This window comes from Lepidochelys kempii, chromosome 2 (genome assembly GCF_965140265.1).
Source record: "Lepidochelys kempii isolate rLepKem1 chromosome 2, rLepKem1.hap2, whole genome shotgun sequence".
Lineage (NCBI taxonomy): Eukaryota > Metazoa > Chordata > Testudines > Cheloniidae > Lepidochelys > Lepidochelys kempii.
This window is the reverse complement of record NC_133257.1, coordinates 42,063,084-42,084,619: the sequence shown is the minus strand read 5'-3', so window position 1 is coordinate 42,084,619 and position 21,536 is coordinate 42,063,084. Positions and strand designations below refer to the sequence as shown.

Below are 21,536 nucleotides of genomic sequence, written 5' to 3'. Positions count from 1 at the left end.
ATACTGAGGTATCTGGTTTCCTATTGATTCCTGTGGATCACCAGGTTTGGGACGAAGGCCATGAGGCCCATTCCAGGGGTTGTGAGGGGTGTGGGCAGGGAGACCCTGTCCCAGCCACCCCACTTGAACAGATTCTCAGTGAGATTTCCTCAGCTGAAGAAATAATGCAGGCCTAAACAGTATCTTTTCTGCATCCGCTCTGTGGGGCTGGAGAAGAAACATGTCCCCTTGCCTTGTTCTCAACTTCCCACAGTCTCCACTCCCTCTTCCAGCATGCAGCCAGACCTGCTGAGCTCGATCCTGGAGATATGTGCAACTGAGATGGCAATCATCCCCCCAACCCCCACCTTTTCATGTCGGAAAGAAGGTGTGGGTGGGTATGGAGGATTACCTGATATGGATTGGAGGACGGAGAAGTGAAATGATTCAGCTGGTGGTTTCGAAGCATACAGAAGAAAGGATTTATGGAAAACATGGGCATCTAACTCTCCTCTGTATTTGGTACGACAGAGTTTAGCTTTTAAAGGTGGTGTGAGAATGATCCCAAAACTGGAATTTTGGGCAAGTAGGAGGAAAGACAAAGGGAGACGAAGTCCTGACAGCCTATGTTCTCCACTGGAAGTTACAAAGCATTCAGTATTTTGAGTTGCTGTCAAACTGAAGTAACTTTCCTTCCCTGGTACTTAATGAAGACAATATTTATGCAGGAGAGTGGGCTGATGTTAGTGCTGCGTACCTTAGAGGATCATTAATCCAGGGAGTTGCTATGTAGAAGGCCAGAGGAGTTGTTGTCTGCTGCAGATCCCAACCTTAACTTCTTTAAGCTACTCGCTCTCCCGGATTTGCACAGAAACAGGCCCAATCTCTGAGAGCAAACATGCTGTGGACTTGCATCTCTTGTACCTTTTATCATACGCATGGGAGGGATTATGGGGCATTAGGTATGGTTATGAGGTATTCCATATCTTGTTGTTCTCCTACTTTCTAGAGTTTGCATTAGCTTGGGCATGTTTGGCTTAAACACTAATTCCTTTGAAATAATACTTGTTTACAGAGTAGCCTATGGAGTTTGGAGATTTTGAAGTAAAGTGACAGCATGTTGTGGTTGGAAATTGTTGTAAGTAGGCCAGGGTTGAAGACCACAACCTCTCTTGACCAAAGGTCAAGCTGAATAAATTGACGTGGCCCCTAGTTCTGACAACTCACTTCCAACACTGAATGAGAGGAAGTAGGAATGTTTGTTCTAAAAAAAAAAATCCAGGAAAAATATTACAATACATCTAATTGTTTGTTTTACGTAAATAGACCCTAAATTCACTGTAGGGTGTGATTTTAATGCTCTAAAATTTCTAACGTGGGTGTTCTGTGATTTTTTTTTCTCATAGATCTTTTGTTACTTTGCTGTGTGCCAAGAACATTTTTGGATTAAACAAAAAATAAAGTGCGTCTAACATGGAAGTATATAGAACAATAATTTCCACCAGACAGCAATTGTAATCCAATAGCAGCTTGGGGCTTCTCTTGTTGTGGGAAACTGAGCTTGCTGTTAACTCGGAAACAGAATTTTTCCCTATCCTCCCACTCCATGAGTCCCCTTGCGGTCTGAGGGTATAAACAAACCTTGGTGCATTCTTTTTAGTATTCCTTGGTGGAATGGAAGTGTCTCTCTAAACACAACAGCTTTTAAGAGCTCTAGGAGGATATTTAGGAGAAATGGGAACAGATTATTTTTTGTGTTTCGTCTGTTGTGTCACAACAGTGGTATTAAAACTTGTCTTTATCTCTTAAAAAAAAAAAGTGAACAAAGTTGATTTAACAACTTGTACACTAAATGGTATTATCTTTTCCATGATTGTAGTATTCTCCTGGGAAAATATGACGATACTTTAAAATGTTTGAAGCACAGGAAGTGCAGCAATAGTCTTGGTTCAAAGTTCCCTGTGAAAACTTTTTGACACACACTTGTTTCTACTCTCAGCCCTCCCTCGAAGAAAAATTTAAAGTTTGCTTTTTGTCTTTCATCCTTACGATTTCTATTACTACAAAACTAAAGAAAGAGAGTTCATTCTAGAAAGAAAGAAAAGTGGACAAAATGAGCAAGCTTCCTTCTGAAACTAACAGATCAGCCCCGAAGTCAGGCAGCTTAATATTTTGTGGGGTTTTTTAAAAATCCAACTGTGAAGGAATTGCTTCTGGTGACTCAGTCTCCCTTTGCTAGTAATATGTGTTAGCCTTTTGGGCAAAGAAAATGAAACTCCAGCAGAGCAGTCTTTTATCCAGTTCTTCACACTCAGGTCTGCAACCCTTTCTTGGATCTATGTGAACCTTCTTCCCTTCTGTCAGAGTTCTCCCCTCATGGTGCAGGGGCTCAAAATTAGTTCTTCTACCAGATCCTCATTCTCTAAGCTGCACCCCCATCCCAGATCTGTGTAAACCTCCACTTCTATTAGGGTTCACCACTCATGGTGTATAAAATCATCACCTTGCTGGTGCCTTAGTTCCACTATGCTTTCTTTCATACTCCCCTTCTGCCCCCCTTTGCACCAATCTTGTGCACTGTTAGGATGTGTGTTCTCCATGGTGTTGCATGAAGGGAAGGAAGCACAAGGCCTTAAGCGAGGGCAGAGCTCCAGTGCTTTCTTTAAATTCCAGTAGTAGCTGAATGCCAGCATTTGTTGGGGACTTTAGAAATTTCTCTCTTCTGACTGAATTGAAACTGCAAAGACTGACAGAAGGAAATAAAATCGGAAAGCTCAGTTACTTATGGGTCTGTCTATATATACACATAAGTATCTGCCAACCGTAGGAAATGCTTTACATAGAGACCTTTGAAGAGGAAAACGGGGAAACATCTTTTAATGCTATTGAAATACATTGAACCCAGGAGAACTTTTGGAGACACTGTGGAACAAATGGTAAATAATTTATTAAAAAATAGGGATTATCTTTCTACGCAGGGCTAGCTAGCAAATGGGAAATCTGTCCAAGCCTATCCTGCTTACTCTTACTTGTTTGTTTGTTGCTGCCACCGCCTATCACAATTCACAGGAAACAGATTGCTTATCATTCAAAAAACTTTGCTTTTGTTGCATAAAAAACTACACCACACACACACAAATGCTTGGGTGGGCAGGAGTGGAGGCACCAGCAAAGGGCTGACTTTCAGAGCTGTGAGTAAGACCAGCTATCATTTGAAAAGGTGTCCGGTGGGATGAACAGGAAAGTGAGAAGTCCCAGAAAGTGGAAAGGAATGAATGGGTAGAGTTTTGGGAGGATATGGGAAAGAGTTCTGAATGTGCTGAAGGGGAGGGCAAGCACACATCTGCTCTGTCTGGAGCATTATAAGGGACTTCAGCATCTCAGTTTGCTGCTCCATAACTTTAATCATCCCCTTAGTTGCATTCCTAAGGAAGGCCTCATTTTCTTTTGTCCTGCCTTTCCATTTTCCCTACACTGCCTGTGTTCCCTCTTTTCTGCATCTGAGCACTGCAGCATCTCCTGGAAAACTTCTGCGTTGCTCTGTCTCAGGTGCTTTCTTGTCTACAGAGATGCTCCACCAGGGCGTAGGGGATGCCTCTGAAGGATTGTCGAGTACCTCAAGGAAAGTTTCCTAGAGATCTCTCTGGAGGATTCCTGTGAAATCTCAGTGTGCATCAACACCCTGTTCTGCCATGCTACTTAGCTGCACAGGGAAATGTCAGCAAACAGAAACGTAGCCAGGTTTGTACATTTCTGTGCCCTCAACCCACCTCCGCAATTCACAAAGCAAAACCACTTACCAGGGGTCTCCTCTCCTGCCTTTTGGTGACAAAACGTTGCAGTGTAGACAAGGCCTTAAGCACAGGTGTAAGTATTTGTAGAACTGGGACCTAGGAGAGTTGCCCGTGTCATACAAGAAGTCTGTGACAGAGCCAAGAATTAAATGCGGGTCTCCTGAATCCCACTCTGGTGCTTTAACCATAACACCATCCTTCCCTTCTTTAACAGTTATGATCCCTAGATGTGCAGAGGAGACAATCAAGTCTTATAACTGCAAATGGAGAAAAAGAGTGTATCATAATATATTTAGCAAGGGACAGTGCAAAATATAGAAAAATATATATGGCAGGGGTTCTCACATTTTTGTAGTGGTGACCCTTTTCACGTAGCAAGCCTCTGAGTGCGACCCCCCCCTTATAGATTAAAAACACTTTTTTATATATTTAACACCATTATAAATGCTGGAGGCAAAGTAGGGTTTGGGCTGGAGGCTGGCAGCTCGTGACTCCCCATGTAATAACCTCCCAACCCCCAGTTTGAGGGTATGTCTACACTATGAAATTAAGTCGAATTTATAGAAGTCGGTTTTTTAGAAATCGGTTTTATATATTCGAGTGTGTGTGTCCCCACAGAAAATGCTCTAAGTGCATTAACTCGGCGGAGCGCTTCCACAGTACCGAGGCAAGCGTCGACTTCCGGAGCGTTGCACTGTGGGTAGCTATCCCACAGTTCCCGCAGTCTCCGCTGCCCATTGGAATTCTGGGTTGAGATCCCAATGCCTGATGGGGCTAAAACATTGTCGCGGGTGGTTCTGGGTACATATCGTCAGGCCCCCGTTCCCTCCCTCCCCCCGTGAAAGCAAGGGCAGACAATCATTTCGCGCCTTTTTTCCTGTTACCTGTGCAGACGCCATACCACGGCAAGCATGGAGCCCGCTCAGGTAACTGTCACCCTATGTCTCCTGGGTGCTGGCAGACGTGGTACGGCATTGCTACACAGTAGCAGCAACCCCTTGCCTTGTGGCAGCAGACGGTACAGTACGACTGGTAGCCGTCATCGTCATGTCTGAGGTGCTCCTGGTCGCCTCTGTGAGGTCGATCAGGAGCGCCTGGGCAGACATGGGCGCAGGGACTAAATTTGGAGTGACTTGAGCAGGTCATTCTCTTTAGTCCTGCAGTCAGTCCTATTGAACCGTCTTATGGTGAGCGGGCAGGCGATACGGACTGCTAGCAGTCGTACTGTACCATCTTCTGCCGAGCAGCCATGAGATGTGGATGGCATGCAGTCCTTCTGCACCGTCTGCTGCCAGCCAAAGATGTAAAAGATAGATGGAGTGGATCAAAACAAGAAATAGACCAGATTTGTTTTGTACTCATTTGCTTCCCCCGCTCCCCTGTCTAGGGGACTCATTCTTCTAGATCACACTGCAGTCACTTACAGAGAAGGTGCAGCGAGGTAAATCTAGCCATGTATCAATCAGAGGCCAGGCTAACCTTCTTGTTCCAATAAGGACAATAACTTAGGTGCACCATTTCTTATTGGAACCCTCCGTGCAGTCCTGCCTGAAATACTCCTTGATGTACAGGCACCCCCTTTGTTGATTTTAGCTCCCTGAAGCCAACCCTGTAAGCCGTGTCGTCAGTCGCCCCTCCCTCCGTCAGAGCAACGGCAGACAATCGTTCCGCGCCTTTTTTCTGTGCGGACGCCATACCAAGGCAAGCATGGAGGCCGCTCAGCTCACTTTGGCAATTAGGAGCACATTAAACACCACATGCATTATCCAGCAGTATATGCAGCACCAGAACATGGCAACGCGATACCGGGCGAGGAGGCGACGTCAGCGCGGTCCCGTGAGTGATCAGGACATGGACACAGATTTCTCTGAAAGCATGGGCCCTGACAATGCATGCATCATGGTGCTAATGGGGCAGGTTCATGCTGCGGAACGCCGATTCTGGGCTTGGGAAACAAGCACAGACTGGTGGGACCGCATAGTGTTGCAGGTCTGGGACGATTCCCAGTGGCTGCGAAACTTTCGCATGCATAGGGGCACTTTCATGGAACTTTGTGACTTGCTTTCCCCTGCCCTGAAGCGCATGAATACCAAGATGAGAGCAGCCCTCACAGTTGAGAAGCGAGTGGCGATAGCCCTGTGGAAGCTTGCAACGCCAGACAGCTACCGGTCAGTTGGGAATCAATTTGGAGTGGGCGAATCTACTGTGGGGGCTGCTGTGATGCAAGTAGCTCACGCAATCAAAGATCTGCTGATATCAAGGGTAGTGACCCTGGGAAATGTGCAGGTCATAGTGGATGGCTTTGCTGCAATGGGATTCCCTAACTGTGGTGGGGCTATAGACGGAACCCATATCCCTATCTTGGCACCGGAGCACCAAGCCGCCGAGTACATAAACCGCAAGGGGTACTTTTCGATAGTGCTGCAAGCTCTGGTGGATCATAAGGGACGTTTCACCAACATCAACGTGGGATGGCCGGGAAAGGTGCATGATGCTCGCATCTTCAGGAACTCTGGTCTGTTTCAAAAGCTGCAGGAAGGGACTTTATTCCCAGACCAGAAAATAACTGTTGGGGATGTTGAAATGCCTATATGTATCCTTGGGGACCCAGCCTACCCCTTAATGCCATGGCTCATGAAGCCGTACACAGGCAGCCTGGACAGTAGTCAGGAGCTGTTCAACTACAGGCTGAGCAAGTGCAGAATGGTGGTAGAATGTGCATTTGGACGTTTAAAGGCGTGCTGGCGCAGTTTACTGACTCGCTTAGACCTCAGCGAAACCAATATTCCCACTGTTATTACTGCTTGCTGTGTGCTCCACAATATCTGTGAGAGTAAGGGGGAGACGTTTATGACGGGGTGGGAGGTTGAGGCAAATCGCCTAGCTGCTGGTTACGCGCAGCCAGACACCAGGGCGGTTAGAAGAGCACAGGAGGGCGCGGTACGCATCAGAGAAGCTTTGAAAACCAGTTTCATGACTGGCCAGGCTACGGTGTGAAAGTTCTGTTTGTTTCTCCTTGATGAAACCCCCCACCCCTTGGTTCACTCTACTTCCCTGTAAGCTAACCACCGTCCCCTCCTCCCTTTAATCATTGCTTGCAGAGGCAATAAAGTCATTGCTGCTTCACAGTCATGCATTCGTTATTCATTCATCACACAAATAGGGAGATGACTATCAAGGTATCCCAGGAGGGGTGGTGGAGGAGGGAAGGAAAATGCCACACAGCACTTTAAGCACAGCACTTTAAAAGTTTACAACTTTAAAATTTATTGAATGACAGCCTTCTTTTTTTTGGGCAATCCTCTGTGGTGGAGTGGCTGGTTGGCCGGTGGCCCCCCCACCGCGTTCTTGGGCATCTGGGTGTGGAGGCTATGGAACTTGGGGAGGAGGGCGGTTGGTTACAGAGGGGCAGCAGTGGCAGTCTGTGCTCCAGCTGCCTTTGCTGCAGCTCAACCATACACTGGAGCATACTGGTTTGGTCCTGCAGCAGCCTCAGCATTGAATCCTGCCTCCTCTCATCACGCTGCCGCCACATTTGAGCTTCAGCCCTGTCTTCAGCCCGCCACTTACTCTCTTCAGCCCGCCACCTCTCCTCCCGGTCATTTTGTGCTTTCCTGCACTCTGACATTATTTGCCTCCACGCATTCGTCTGTGCTCTGTCAGTGTGGGAGGACAGCATGAGCTCGGAGAACATTTCATCACGAGTGCGTTTTTTTTTCTTTCTAAGCTTCACTAGCCTCTGGGAAGGAGAAGATCCTGTGATCATTGAAACACATGCAGCTGGTGGAGAAAAAAAAAGGGACAGCGGTATTTAAAAAGACACATTTTATAAAACAGTGGCTACACTCTTTCAGGGTAAACCTTGCTGTTAATATTACATACATAGCACATGTGCTTTCGTTACAAGGTTGCATTTTGCCTCCTCCCACCGCGTGACTACCCCCTCAACCTTCCCCCCTCCCTGTGGCTAACAGCGGGGAACATTTCTGTTTAGCCACAGGCAAACAGCCCAGCAGGAATGGGCTCCTCTGAGTGTCCCCTGAAGAAAAGCACTCTATTTCAACCAGGTGACCATGAATTATATCTCACTCTCCTGAGGATAACACAGAGAGATAAAGAACGGATTTTGGTTGAATGCCAGCAAACATACACTGCAATGCTTTGTTCTACAGTGATTCCCGAGTACGTGTTACTGGCCTGGAGTGTTTAAGTGTCCTACCATGAAAGACGAAATAAGGCTGCCCTCCCCAGAAACCTTTTGCAAAGGCTTTTTGCAAAGGCTACATCTAGGAGAACCGCAAATGCCAGGGCAAAGTAATCCTTTCACATGCTTGCTTTTAAACCATGTATAGCATTTTAAAAGGTACACTCACCAGAGGTCCCTTCTCCGCCTGCTGGGTCCAGGAGGCAGCCTTGGGTGGGTTCAGGGGGGACTGGCTCCAGGTCTAGGGTGAGAAACAGTTCCTGGCTGTCGGGAAAACCGGTTTCTCCGCTTGCTTGCTGTGAGCTATCTACAACCTCCTCCTCCTCCTCATCATCTTCTTCGTCCCCAAAACCTGCTTCCGTATTGCCTCCATCTCCATTGAAGGAGTCAAACAACACGGCTGGGGTAGTGGTGGCTGAACCCCCTAAAATGGCATGCAGCTCATCATAGAAGCGGCATGTTTGGGGCTCTGACCCAGAGCGGCTGTTCGCCTCTCTGGTTTTCTGGTAGGCTTGCCTCAGCTCCTTCAGTTTCACGCGGCACTGCTTCGGGTCCCTGTTATGGCCTCTGTCCTTCATGCCCTGGGAGATTTTCACAAAGGTTTTGGCATTTCGAAAACTGGAACGGAGTTCTGATAGCACGGATTCCTCTCCCCAAACAGCGATCAGATCCCGTACCTCCCGTTCGGTCCATGTTGGAGCTCTTTTGCGATTCTGGGACTCCATCATGGTCACCTGTGCTGATGAGCTCTGCATGGTCACCTGCAGCTTGCCACGCTGGCCAAACAGGAAATGAGATTCAAAAGTTCGCGGTTCTTTTCCTGTCTACCTGGCCAGTGCATCTGAGTTGAGAGTGCTGTCCAGAGCGGTCAGAATGGAGCACTCTGGGATAGCTCCCGGAGGCCAATACCATCGAATTGTGTCCACAGTACCCCAAATTCGAGCCGGCAACGTCGATTTAAGCGCTAATCCACTTGTCAGGGGTGGAGTAAGGAAATCGATTTTAAGAGCCCTTTAAGTCGAAATAAAGGGCTTCATTGTGTGGACGGGTGCAGGTTTAAATCGATTTAACGCTGCTAAATTAGACCTAAAGTCCTAGTGTAGACCAGGGCTGAGAACCCCTGATATATGGGATTGGCGGAATGGGAATAACTTCTTTGGGACTGGTAGGTTATTTGTGTGTTTCGAGCCCAGGGACAGATTTTTGTGTGGTGGTGTTTGAAGGAAGTTGGTGTGGATTTCAACCCATGGTTGAGAGAAAACAACAAAACAATTTCATAAAACTGTAGGTTCTGTTGTTGAGTCTATTGGTTAGTGACATCTGCTTGTGGTGCAAACACTTACTCAAAGCTAGCACAGGGAAGGTCAGTATGTTCTCTGGCCCTCTATGAGAATGGACGCAACTTCCCCTTTCTTCTGATCACATGGTGGCAAGGGGAAAAAAAAGGAGATCCACCATCACTCCTTTCCATTAACTCTTTGATTATGAAAGGACTAAAAGAAAGTGTTAGGCCAGCAAAGGTGAATGGAGAAAGAAGGAAAAAGAGGTTGAGAGAATTAGTAGAAGAATGAACGGAGAAAGTGAGGTGATAAGATCCCATCAAGAATAACTGTGTTGAAGCCCCTCCAAATCCTAAAACTGGTGATGAAAATCACAGGATTGTAATATAGTTAGAAGGCAATTTACATAAATTTACTTAGCTAGACACTAAACATCATGGATTGAACAGAGACACTGGATTTATGGTTTATTACAACAATCTATAACCTACTATCAGTCCCCCCACAACTGCCTTCCACACACCCCTTCCCTTTCTCCTCCCCCTCGCCCACCCATGACTGGAGGGTGTTAACAGGCCACTTCACCTTAAATGGTCCTTTGAAATATGTGTTAACTACTTATGCTAAACAATCTGTTCTACCTTGTATTTAGCTGTGACACTCTGAGTACATTTCCCAGACCTGAAAAAGAGCTGTGTAGCTCAAAAGATTGTCTCTCTCACCAAAAGAAGTTGGTCCAATAAAAGATATAACCTCACCCACCTTGTCTCTCTAATATCCTGGGACTGACAGGGCTACAACACTGCATACATAAAATCCCTCAGGCAGAACTGCCCCCCATATCACCTTTAATTGGAAGGAAAGAAGGAAATCGTTCACTGGCAGTTAATTTTAAAGTGCTGTGTGTGCGCGCTACAATCACTCTCTCAGAGAATATTTTGTTGTTTGAGTTGCAATAGGACATTTATGATCTCACTAATCACTATCTATACTCACCACTAAGAGACACTGAACCAGCAGCAATGTGTGACACAAAACTTCTTGGGCAGGATATGCAATGAATACTCAGAAACCACAGGAAACAAACAAGACGGACAAGAGTCACGACAACAGGTTAGTTTCGTACCATTTTGATTAAAACAGTTACTTCCTTTGCCTAAACAGAATTCTCAAAAACTGTGACAATTTAAATGTGAGAGATGTATTAATGTATGCTGTTTATGTGCAATGTTCCGTATATTGAGGAAGACACAACGTATTACAATAAATACAAACAAAATAACCAGGTGGAGGGGCCAGTCTGGCAGAGATGGAGTGACTTTTTATAGTAATACCTTCTCCTCTTTCAAATCCCTCCTCAAAACACACTTCAGTGAGGCTCATTAGCATTACTTCCATTCCAACTAGATGATACAATTTATGGGAATCAGAACATAATGTTGGATTGTAGAGGGAAGTTCTTCACCATTATGTATTGGACTGTCATAAAATTGCTTTCTAAGGCTCTGATCCTACAAACACTTGGGCATGTGCTTATCTTTAAGCATGGGGGTAGTCTCAATAATTACATTGGAACTACTCATGCTTAAACACATGCCAAAGTATTTGCAGGATCAAGGCCTAGGTTTGTCTTCTAAGATCTTGTCTACACCAGTGGCTCTCACCTTTCCAGACTACTGTACCCCTTTTAGTAGTCTGATTTGTCTTGAATACCCCCAAGTTATACATAACTTAAAAATTACTTGTTCACAAAATCAGACATAAATTCAAAATGTCACAGCATACTATTTCTGAAAAATTGCTTACTTTCTTATTTTTACCATGTAATTATAAGATAAATCAACTGGAATATAAACATTGTACTTACATTTCAGTGTATAGTATATAGAGCAGTATAAACAAGTCATTGTCTGTAGGAAATTTTAGTTTGTACTGACTTCACTAGTGCTTTTTATGTAGCTTGTTGTAAAACTAGGCAAATATCTAGATGAGTTGATGTACTGCCTGGAAGACCTCTGTGTACCCCAAAGATGCATAAACCCATGGTTGAGATCCATTGCTCTAAACACACAAGCTGCATCAGTATAAGCAAATCTGTTTAAAAACACCCACATTTAGTTAAACCAATGCAACTTTGTGTACACTAGGCCATAGCATAATGAACTGTGGCTGTACATCATAGTTGTCAGAGAGAACCAATGCAAAGACTGTTCAGAGCACCCTGGCAACAATCAACCACTTATATTCTATTATCATTACTGAAAGATTTTGCAAGAAGGATATGAATGCAGAGGAGCTTATTACATAGGGAATTCTGATGTAACGTCTTCTGTCATACGTGCTAATTCCATTAAAAGGAGCATCTCTCCGTTGATATAGGTGTTCACTGACCTTTCAAAACTACAGTTATTGAACTAGGCCATTCCAGCAACTCCCTTCATCCAGAAATAAATACTATAGCCATTTTTAACCGTGAAGGTAATTAACCATTGGAACAAATCACCATGGGTTGTGGTGGACTCCCTGTCAGTGCCAAGTTTACAATCAAGGAAGTGCTGCGGCTTGTGTGATGCAGGAGGTTGGACTAGCTGATCACAATGGTCTGGCCTTAGAATCTGTAACAACCCAGGCAAAAAAAAAAAAAATATTTCAAAGGCCAAACTCCCTCCTGGCATAGGCGGTAGGTGAGCTCCCACTTCTGGGCGGTCCCGCCCACCAAAGCCCTGAGCCAGCCCAGCCCTAGCACCAGGCCAAGCCACTGGCCCCAGCACTGGGCTGAGCTACTGCCCCCTCCCCCCCAAGTGCCAGGCTGGCCCCAGCCACCAGCTCGACCCCCCCCCCCCCCACTGACCCCAGCACCGGTGCCTAAGCTCAGGGCTGCCAGCTGGAGCTAAGCCCCCACCAGCTTCAGGTAGACCCTCAGGGTGCAACATGGGTGGGGCCACGGCATAGGTCAGGAGAGGCTTAGCTGCCCTGGCCTGTGACACCCATCGCCCATGTTCTTGGTGAACTCTACAGGAGTCAATGGAAGGGCACCAGCAGAGAATGTGACTTTAGACCAGTGCTTAATCTGTAATGAAAGTGGTGCCTAGGGCTCAAGCAATTTTTTTCCATTCATAACCAATGCAGCAAGCCCAGAGGTGCCGGGGCTACGAACCGCCAAAGCTGGCGGTGCCGGGGCCCAGCCCTGGCACAAATTAAGCACTGGGGAAGAGCTTCCTGCTCGCCCACCCGAGCCCCTCACAGCTAGTGGAAGGGCAGCAGCCTGCGGCAGAAGCCGGAGTAGCGGCAAGCAGCGGGGCATGTGAGGAGCCTGCTCCCCGGGCCGGGCCGGGCCGGGCCGGGCCGTGTGCGGGCAGGCCCCGAGGGAGAGGCGGCCGAGCTGGAGCTAGCTGGCGTCGGAGAGGGGAGCGGGCCCCCACCCAGGGAGGAGACGGCTGCTTCTCTCTTCGCCCTCCGTTAGCGTCGGCTCTCGCGGCCGGGCAAGGTCTGCCGGACACCCCCGGCGGGCCTCGCAGCGGCTGCGCCTGGCGCTCTGGGCGGGCCCGGCTCTGAGCCCGGCCGGATGAGGAAGCGCAGCGGGGCGCGGGAAGCTCTAGTTAGCGCCGAGCGGCTCCATCCCCCCGCGCTTTGACCTGCAGGGTAGGTGGCGCCGCCTGCAGCGGCGGGCTCCTCTCCGAGCCAGCGCGTCGGGCTGAGCGGCTGCGGGGCTCTGGGAGCGGTGGGTCTGCGCGGAGAAGGTGCGTGAGCCGCTTCTCTCTCCTCCGGCTGCTGTTGCTGCAGCTTGCGGGGGAGGCCGGGCTGCTGCTGCTGCAGAAGCCGGCGCGGGGCGCGGGGCTCGGCCTGCCTGCTCGGCCCCTGGGTCGTCGCTGGCCGCTGCCGGGGCTGTGGGCCCGGGCCCCAGTGCTGTCCCGGGAGCGCTGCCCTCCGCCTCCCCGTGACGGGCAGAGCCACCAGTGGTGCCTGCATTGGCGCTAGGGGACCCCCCCTTCCCAGGGCTGCGTGGGCGCCCAGCCGTTGCCCTGCTGCTTGTCTGTGCTGGGGCAGGGGGCACGGCCTGCCTGGGGGCGGGGCCGCATTAACCGTTTGTGGGCCTGGTGCCAAACATGTTTGTGGGCCCCCATGGGGGCAATGGAGCATGGTGCGGTGGGGCCAGCCCCCAGAGCAAGGAGCTGGCCTGGGGCATGGCATGGCAGGGGTGGCCCCGCTCTGCCCAGCCCAGTGCGAGGGCACTATCTACTAATTGGCAGTTGCCAGATGCACAGTGGCCCGCCCAGCCCTGTGCTGCCAGCATGCCCCTTTCCCTCACGGGTCAGGCCATGCCGAGCCACACAACCTCCTCCCCCAACACTGGAACGCTCCCCCCCCCCCGGTTCCCTATGGCTGGAGCCCCCTCCGTCCTGCCCAGTGCGCCCCCCCACCCCCGATCTGCCACAAATGCACAGCGCCCTGCACACCACCACCCCTGTCCAGTGCCCCATTGCTCACAGCCCCACCACAACTGTCCAGCACCCCACTCTGAACCCCCACTGCCTAGTGCCCCAACACACAGATCTTCCCTGCCCCCTCACAACCCAGCACCTCCCCAGAGACCCACTCCTCCATGCCCTGCCTCGTGGCCACACTCATTGGCCCTGCTGGGAGGCGGCTGTGTCTGCTGGGCTGAGCTGCCAGTGCAGTCAGGGCTGGTCCTGGGGCGGAGAATCACTCCGGCCCCCCGGGAGTGGCACAATCAGCCAGGCTGGGGCCTGCCCCAGCCAGCCTCCCTCAGCACCCACTTGCCTAGAGGGGCACAGACAAGCTCCCCACACTGCCCCCCATCAACTGGCTGAGACTGGGCAGGCTTCTGCACCAGTCCCAGGCGGCTCAGCTCCAGGGAGGCAGGTGGGGCCGCACAGGAGGTGGGAAGCAGAGACTTCCGGCACCGGAAGTGCACTGGGGTCTGGCCAGGGGGCAAAGAGAATCAGAAGATTAGGGTTGGAATAGACCTCAGGAGGTCATCTAGTCCAACCCCTGCTCAGAGCAGGACCAATCCCAACTAAATCATCCTAGCCAGGGGTTTGTCAATCTGGGCCTTAAAAATGTCTATGGATGGAGATTCCACCACCTCCATAGGTAAACCATTCCACTGCTTCATCACCCTTCTAGTGAAATAGTTTTTCCTGATATGCAACCTAGACCTCCCCCTCTGCAACTTGAGACCATTGCTTCTTATTCTGTCATCTTCCACCACTGAGAACAGACTAGCTTCATTCTCTTTGGAATCCCCCTTCAGACAGTTGAAGGCTGATATCAAATCCTCCCTCACTCTTCTCTTCTGCAGACTAAATAAGCCAAGTTCCCTCAGCCTCTGCTCATAAGTCATGTGCCCCAGCCCCCTAATCATTTTTGTTGCCCTCCGCTGGACTCTCCAATTTGTCCACATCCTTTCTGTCGTGAGGGGCCCAAAACTGGACACAATACTCCAGATGTGGCCTCACCAATGTGGAATAGAGGGGAATAATCACTTCCTTCAATCTGCTGGCAGTGCTCTTACTAATGCAGTCCAATATGCCGTTAGCCTTCTTGACAACAAGGACACGCTGTTGACTCGTATCCAGCTTCTCACCCACTGTAATCCCCAGGTCCTTTTCTGCAGAACTGCCGCTTAGCCAGTTGGTCCCCAGCCTGTAGCAGTGCACGGGATTCTTCCATACTAATTGCAGGACTCTGCACTTGTCCTTGTTGAGCCTCATCAGTTTTCTTTTGGCCCAATCCTCCAATTTGTCTAGGTCACTCTGGACCCTATCCCTACCCTCCAGCATATCTACCTCCCCCCCGAGCTTAGCGTCATCCACGAACATGCTGAGAGTACAATCCTCCCGTCATGCAGATCATTAATGAAGATGTTGAACAAAACTAACCCCAAGACCTAAGTTCCCTGTAAGCTGCGCAAAACGTAGCAGCCTATTTAGCACCGCACAGGTGCTCAGGGAACCCTCCTGGAGACCTGCTGTGGCCAGGTACCGGCTGAGGGAGGGGTGCCCCTCCCCCTCTCCCAGCCCCAACCTAGCCAGGCCCCCAACCTGCCACGGCCAGGGCGCCCCTCCCCCGGCCCCAACCTGCCATGGCCAGGGTACCCGGCCCGGCCAGGGCGGCCCAGCCCCAGCCGTGGCGTGGACCCAGGAGCGGCCCAGAGCCAGGCGTGGCTGGAGCGGCCTGATCCGGACCCAGGTGTGGCTTGGGGCGGTGCAGACCCAGAAGTGGCCTGGCCCAGCCCAGATCCAAGCATGGATCCAAGGTGCGGCCAGGGCAGCATGGACCCAGGTGTAGCCTGGGCAGCTTGGCCCGGCCCAGATCCAGGCCCAGGTATGGCCGAAGCAGTGTGGCCCATCCCAGCCCTAGCCATAGCCAGGGCGGCATGGACCCAGGCACGGCCAGAGTGGCCCTGCCTGGACCTAGGTGCACCCAGGGTGGTGTGGAGTGGCCTGGCCTGGCCCCAGATGTGGCCAGGGCAGTGCGGCCTGGACCCAGGTGCAGCTGGAGCACCCCTTCCTGGCCCAAACCCAGCCCCAGCCCAGACCTGCTGGGGCCAGGGCAGGGGCGCCTATCCTGCAGCCCCAACCCCAGAGCTGCCGCAGCAGGGAGAGGTACCTCTCCCGCACAGCCCAGGTGTTGCTTCGGGGAGAGAGAGCTGGGGGGAGTCCTCTCGCCTCACGGGAGCTCGCTCCCGCACCAAACCCCTCATCCCCAGCCCCACCCCAGAGCCTTCACCCCCAGCTGGAGCCCTCACACCCCTCACGTATCACCTCCATATTGGTGCACATAACCAAATTAATTCCGCACATGGGTGGGAAAAATTAGCGGGAACACTACCCAGGGCCAACCCCGGTGCACTCCAATTGATACCGGCTGCCAACTAGACATCAAGCCGTTGATCACTGCCCGTTGAGCCTGACGAACTAGCCAGCTTTCTATCCACTTTATAGTCCATTCATCCGACCCATACTACTTTAACTTGCCAGCAAGAAGCCGGCGGGTGGGGCAGGGGGTGGAGAGGAGCCCTCGGCCAGCTGGTGGGCGAGCCTAGAGAAGCAAGTGGTGGGTGGGGTGGGGGAGCTGGTGGGTTGTCAGGGCACAGTGCAAGCAGAGCAGGCCAAGGCCCCTTCTGAGCATGGGCCCAGCTTCATGGAGCCACTGACGCCATTGTAAACCTGGCACTGTCTGGGGGTGCATTAGTGCTGCAGAGAGTCCTTTGCACCCCATCCTTCCTGTGGCTTCTCCACAGGTCTCTGTGCTGTTGGGCCAGGCTGCACTTAGGGTTCTGCTCAGTCACCACCTGGTGCCATTTTTTTAAAAAGCACTTAAAGGGCTCCTGTTCATGGGACACTGTGTGATTATTTGGCTGAATGGCTTCGGTGGTTGCTCTTACCAGCCCGCAGCTGAAATGGTTCTACCAACAAGTCTTCTGTTCACCTGTGGCTCCATATGGCTCATATGGTAAAAATGGTACCGGGCACTCAGTGCCTGCTATCAGTTTGTGCCACTCTGTTGCCTCTTTCACCTGTTCAGTTGTTTTGGTGGTTTGGTGCAAATATTGCTAGCACAGCCCCAGCAGTACATTCAATCTTTCAAGCTCCAGCATACCCAGTATAGCTTCAGCATTGCTCACCACAACTCTCTCACTGTGCCTCACCCCAGTCACTGTAGCTGGGGTGTTTCTCCACCTTGTTTCCTTTCCAGGCCCGGCTCTAGCTCTCCCCCAGCTTACCCTTCTATCGTTCACCAGATCATAGCATTCTCTGGCCCTCCAGATCCAGCTCTCTGGCTCAGAGAGCCAGCAGGCATCTGCTGCTGTTGCTTTCAGCCTTCAGCTCTCTCTGGCCTGGGGAAGTTTGTAGGAGACCCACCCTAACTGTTCTCCTGTCTTCTGCTTTAAGTGGCCTTATCTGGCTCCCCTGCTCACAAGGGAGTTCTTACCTGTGTCTCCTTCATGAAGCTCTCAGTTCTGCTTTTCTCAGTGAGCTCATGTTGCAGCTCCTTCTGTGGGTTCTGAACTCCCCTTATCTTTGGGCTGTCTCTCATTTCTACCTCTCAGGGCAGCTGTGCTCCCCTCAGACTGGAACAGGAGTGCTGGACCCCATTTCGCTTAAGGGGCCTGCTACCATGCTCAAAGATTTCCTTTTTGAGAACTATGCAAAAGAGAGACAAGTATAGAATGGAGAAGAAGAGAGAAGTGACATCAGGATAGTGGAAAGCTAAGGTGCAGCTCTTGGATATAAATGCACATCATAGAATGATTCAAAACCTGTGACTGATACAGAGTGACCCACGTTCTAAGAACGCATTATACAGTTTGGATACTTTTTGTACTTCAAGGAGAATAATTGGAAAACCAATGGTCTTTTGTGAAGCAAAAAATAACCTATTTTCAAAGGAGAGCATGTTCCTACACTTCTGAGAAAGATTAAAGGCAAAATTTTGAAATGCAACCACTGTGGGTTTTTTTTGTTTTGTTTTTTATTTATTTTTTAATTCAACGTGCCCCAAAGGATCTCCAGATTTTTGGAAGTGCTTAGGTACCATTCGTAATGCCAGTTGAAGTTAATAGGAGCCGTAAATAATACTTCTGAAAATCAGGCCCCAGGTATCTTCAGTTGGCCACCCAAAAACTGAGGCACTCAAAATCAGTAGCACTTTTGGAAAAATGAAAAGCAACATTCCCACTGCCTGGTTACTATGGGCCTGATTTTTCAAAGGTAGCGAACGTGTGCAGTTTTCATTGATTTCACCTGGAGTTGTGAATGTCTAATTATTAGACTCTAATACCTCTGAAAGTCAAGCCTGATGTGCCTGCCTGCCTGTTATAATAATTCACAGATCCTCAGCAAAGGGAAAGTGTGTGTGTTATGCTTTCCTACTCTCTTCCCCCCCACACACACACTTTAATTTCTTTCTTTTAACACCCTGAGATTTGTATCTCCACAAATGTACTTCCAGAATGTACTTCCAGGAACACATGATATGGTATAGCACCTGTGTAATGTGCAGCTCTCGGTATGACCATGAGCAAGACTGAGTCCATGTGTTGGGGTGGAGGACTTACTAATAGTCTTAGCAGCATGTAGGTGTAAAGCTAGGGTGAAAAAGGCTGGTCAGATTTTGATTGGGTGGTGTTCAGGTTAGAATACAGGCTCTTATTGGAATTTATTCCTAGGGTGGTCAATTGTCTCAGGTTCTTCAGAAATAACTTTATAATCTGAATAAAAAGCGTCCACTTCATAAAATGTCAGTTATGTATTGTTGGTCTCTTGAAAACTTAAACTAATTTCTTCCAGTGTTGTATCTGCTGTGGCTTAGATGACAGCCATGAGTATTGCCCAGGATACAGTTCTTTAAAGCTGGTTGGACACTGTTTTGCAGATGAGGTTTGTGTCAAATATAGACAGACCCAAGTCTTGGCCAGCAGAAGTTTGCAAATTCACGCCAAATCTTTGGATTGCCTTGGCTAGTTCCTTGGTATTCAAACTATTGTTAACAACATAAAAATAAAGTACCAAGACAGACAAGAACAGGTTGCAAATATGAGCTGGGAAAGAACAACCTACCACTGACCATAGTTGGGAGACATCTGCCATTAGGGCACATGTGAATTCCTCTTATTTGGTTTATAGTATGGTTTTGCACACGTTGCATTCTTTAATGCCAAATAGTAAAGAAAGTGACTTATAAGGCCAAGTTTATTATTGATATAATTACCCAAGCACATAGGTACACTAGGGATTCATTTATTCATTTCTGCTCTAGTGACTAGTAAAATTTTTACTTTCTTTGTTTGAAGGTTGAAAGCTTGGTCTGGTGATTTATGCCATCCCTTCCAGCTGTGAGAGGTTAAAGGAGGAAGATGGCAGCACACTAAAGAAGTGGCAGCTGCAGGGGAAAAAACTTAATTTTGAATTATTGTCCCAGCATATGCAGTAGTCTCTATTAAAATGTCAGCATTTAAAAACAGGTATCACACATCACACAGTTTCCTCCTATATTGAGAATAGAAAGCTTATGTGGTAACTGGTAACAACTGGCAAATAGTGATTCTGATATTTTCTACTATACTGTCATAGATGGAGTGTAAAGAGAGAGACAACGTAGGCGAGGTAACATCTTTTATTGGACCCACTTCTGTGGTGAAAGGGACAAGCTTTCCTCAGGTCTGGAGAAGATAACCAGAGGGCCTGTGCTAAATTTATGATGGGACATATTAAGCATGAGGGTTTCACAGATGCCACATAAAAGGAAGTGGACAGTTCAGGGTTAGGAAGCAGCAGGGTATATTACAAGTTTCTGTAATGAGCCACAATGTCTCTGTTAAGTGAATTTTTTTAGTGTCCAGCAGAATTTTGAATGTAAGTTCCCCGGCTTATCTTTTGAAGCTGTGCAGGTTTTCTTTAAGGGCAAGATCTGAGAGCTCAGATATGGAGTGATCACTTTGTGAAATGTGTTTGCCCTTGCCCCATCCCTTGCCCCACCCCTTTCCTGAGGCCACTTCCTCTGTTGCTTGCTCTCCCCCACACTCGCTCATTTTCACTGGTTTGGGGCAGGAGGTTGGGGTGTGTGTGTGGGGGGGAGTGGCGGTGAGAGCTCTGGCTGTGGGTACGGGCTCTGGGGTGGGGCGAGAGATGAGGAGTTTGGCATGCAGGAGAGGGCTCTGGGCTGGGGCAGGAGTGCAGGAGGGGGTGAGGGCTCCAGCTGGGGCTGGAGATGAGGGGTTTGGGGTGCACAAAAGGGCTCCAGGCTGGGGAAGGGGGTTGGAGTGTGGGACAGGGCACTGGCTCTGGACTGGGGGTGCAGGCTCCAGGGTGGGGCCAGAAATGAGGGGTTCAGGGTGTGGGAGGGGGATCTGGTATGTGGTAGGAGGTTGGGGTGTGGGAGGGGGTACAGGCTCTGGGCTGGGGGTGTGGGCTCTGGGGCAGGGCCAGAAATGAGGGGTTCAGGGTCTGGGAGGGGGGTCCGGGATTGGGCAGGGGTTTGGAGTGTGTGTGGGGGGCGTAAGGGTGAGGGTAAGAGTTGTGGGTACTGGCTCTGGGGTGGGGCCAGAGATGACGGGTTTGGGGTTTCTGGGCTGAGGCAGGGAGTTGGTGTGTGGTATGGGGTACGGGCTCTGGGCTGGGGGGTTCGGGCTCTAGAGTGTGGCCAGAAATGAGGGGTTCAGGGTGCAGGCGAGGGCTCCGGACTGGGGTAGGGAGTTGGGGTGTGGGCTCTGGGCTGGGCCCAGGGTTTGGGGTGCAGGAGGGGGCTCCAGGCAGGGGATTGGGGTGCAGGAGGGGGTGCAGGCTGCAGGTGGCGCTTAGCTCAGGCGGCTCCCAGGAAGCTGCCGGTATCTCCCTCCAGCTCCTAAGCAGAGGTGTGACCACATGGCTCTACCTCTTGGCTCCAGCCAATTTGCAGAACTGATTGACCTGTGGGGCCAAGGCCTGGGATCCAGAAGTTTAAAAGGACTGGCAGTTTAAAAAAGAACACTCTCAGGTGGTGGAGGGATGTTGTTTGAGGGGGACCAGATGGAAACACAGGGTCCTCTGGAGTGTCTGAAGAAGCTTGGCGTGTTTAGACTACCAGTAAGGGAGGGTAAGCCTTTAGGTAAGATAGACATGCATGTATGTTGTTTTAAAATCCCTTTTCTTGAAATGCTTTGTACTTACTGTTAAAATCAACAATACTTTGGTTGTAAGAAGACTGTCTGGTCACTATGCACACGACTGATCACAAACTCCTGAAGGGAAGAACCACAGATACTAAACCCAGTCAAACTTGCAGGATAAGCGTGATTGATATACAGGGTACTGCAGTGTAGCCTAAGACCTGGTCTAAGAGTGGGAGAAATGCAGAATTTATCCTGGAATAGATAAAGGCACAAGGCCTGACACAAGAGAGGGTGTGCTGAGTGAGACCAGAAGGGGGTCAGATGCTACTAGCCCTGTGATGAGGACAATGATTTCATGGTTAAGGCAATTGAAGGATGCCCTGGAGAACTGGCTTCTATCTCTGCCTCTGCTGCAGAGTTCCTCTCTGATGTTGGGCAGGTCACTTAAACCAGGCTTTTTACAGATGGTCACTAATTGTATGTTTCTCATTTTCTGGGTGCCCAACTTGAGACACCTGGGACCTGATTTTCAGAAATGCTGAGGATTGACAACTGCAACTGAAGTAATTAATGGCAGCTGTGCTTTGAACATATAAAGGGCTATATAGTGCCAAGTGCTCTGAAAAATCAGGGCTTAGGGTGACTCACGTTAGGGACCCAAA

General features: G+C 49.6%; 2 protein-coding genes across 4 annotated transcripts in view; one reads left to right on the top strand and one right to left on the bottom strand.

Moving 5' to 3' along the window:
- Positions 1 to 6,968: 6,968 nt before the first annotated feature.
- Positions 6,969 to 13,240, bottom strand: LOC140906484 (uncharacterized). Of its 2 annotated transcripts, XM_073330512.1 has the most exons (3): positions 12,680 to 13,240; positions 8,147 to 11,872; positions 6,969 to 7,553 (listed from the first exon to the last, which is right to left on the bottom strand). In XM_073330512.1, exons 2-3 carry the CDS (start codon positions 8,730 to 8,732, stop codon positions 7,033 to 7,035), a joined length of 1,107 nt encoding a protein of 368 aa, XP_073186613.1. In that variant the 5' UTR covers positions 8,733 to 11,872; positions 12,680 to 13,240; the 3' UTR covers positions 6,969 to 7,032. The 2 variants fall into 2 exon arrangements, with proteins under 2 accessions (XP_073186613.1, XP_073186612.1); XM_073330511.1 differs by lacking the exon at positions 12,680 to 13,240 and having other exon boundaries at positions 8,147 to 12,016.
- Positions 12,561 to 21,536, top strand: part of CPQ (carboxypeptidase Q) — a 262,566-nt gene continuing 253,590 nt past the window's right edge. Inside the window, exon 1 of one of the 2 annotated variants that reach the window (XM_073330508.1) lies at positions 12,561 to 12,899. The gene's annotated coding sequence lies outside the window, so the exon portion shown is untranslated. Of the gene's footprint in view, positions 12,998 to 21,536 lie in introns of both variants that reach the window. The other variant, XM_073330507.1, reaches the window with a different exon arrangement.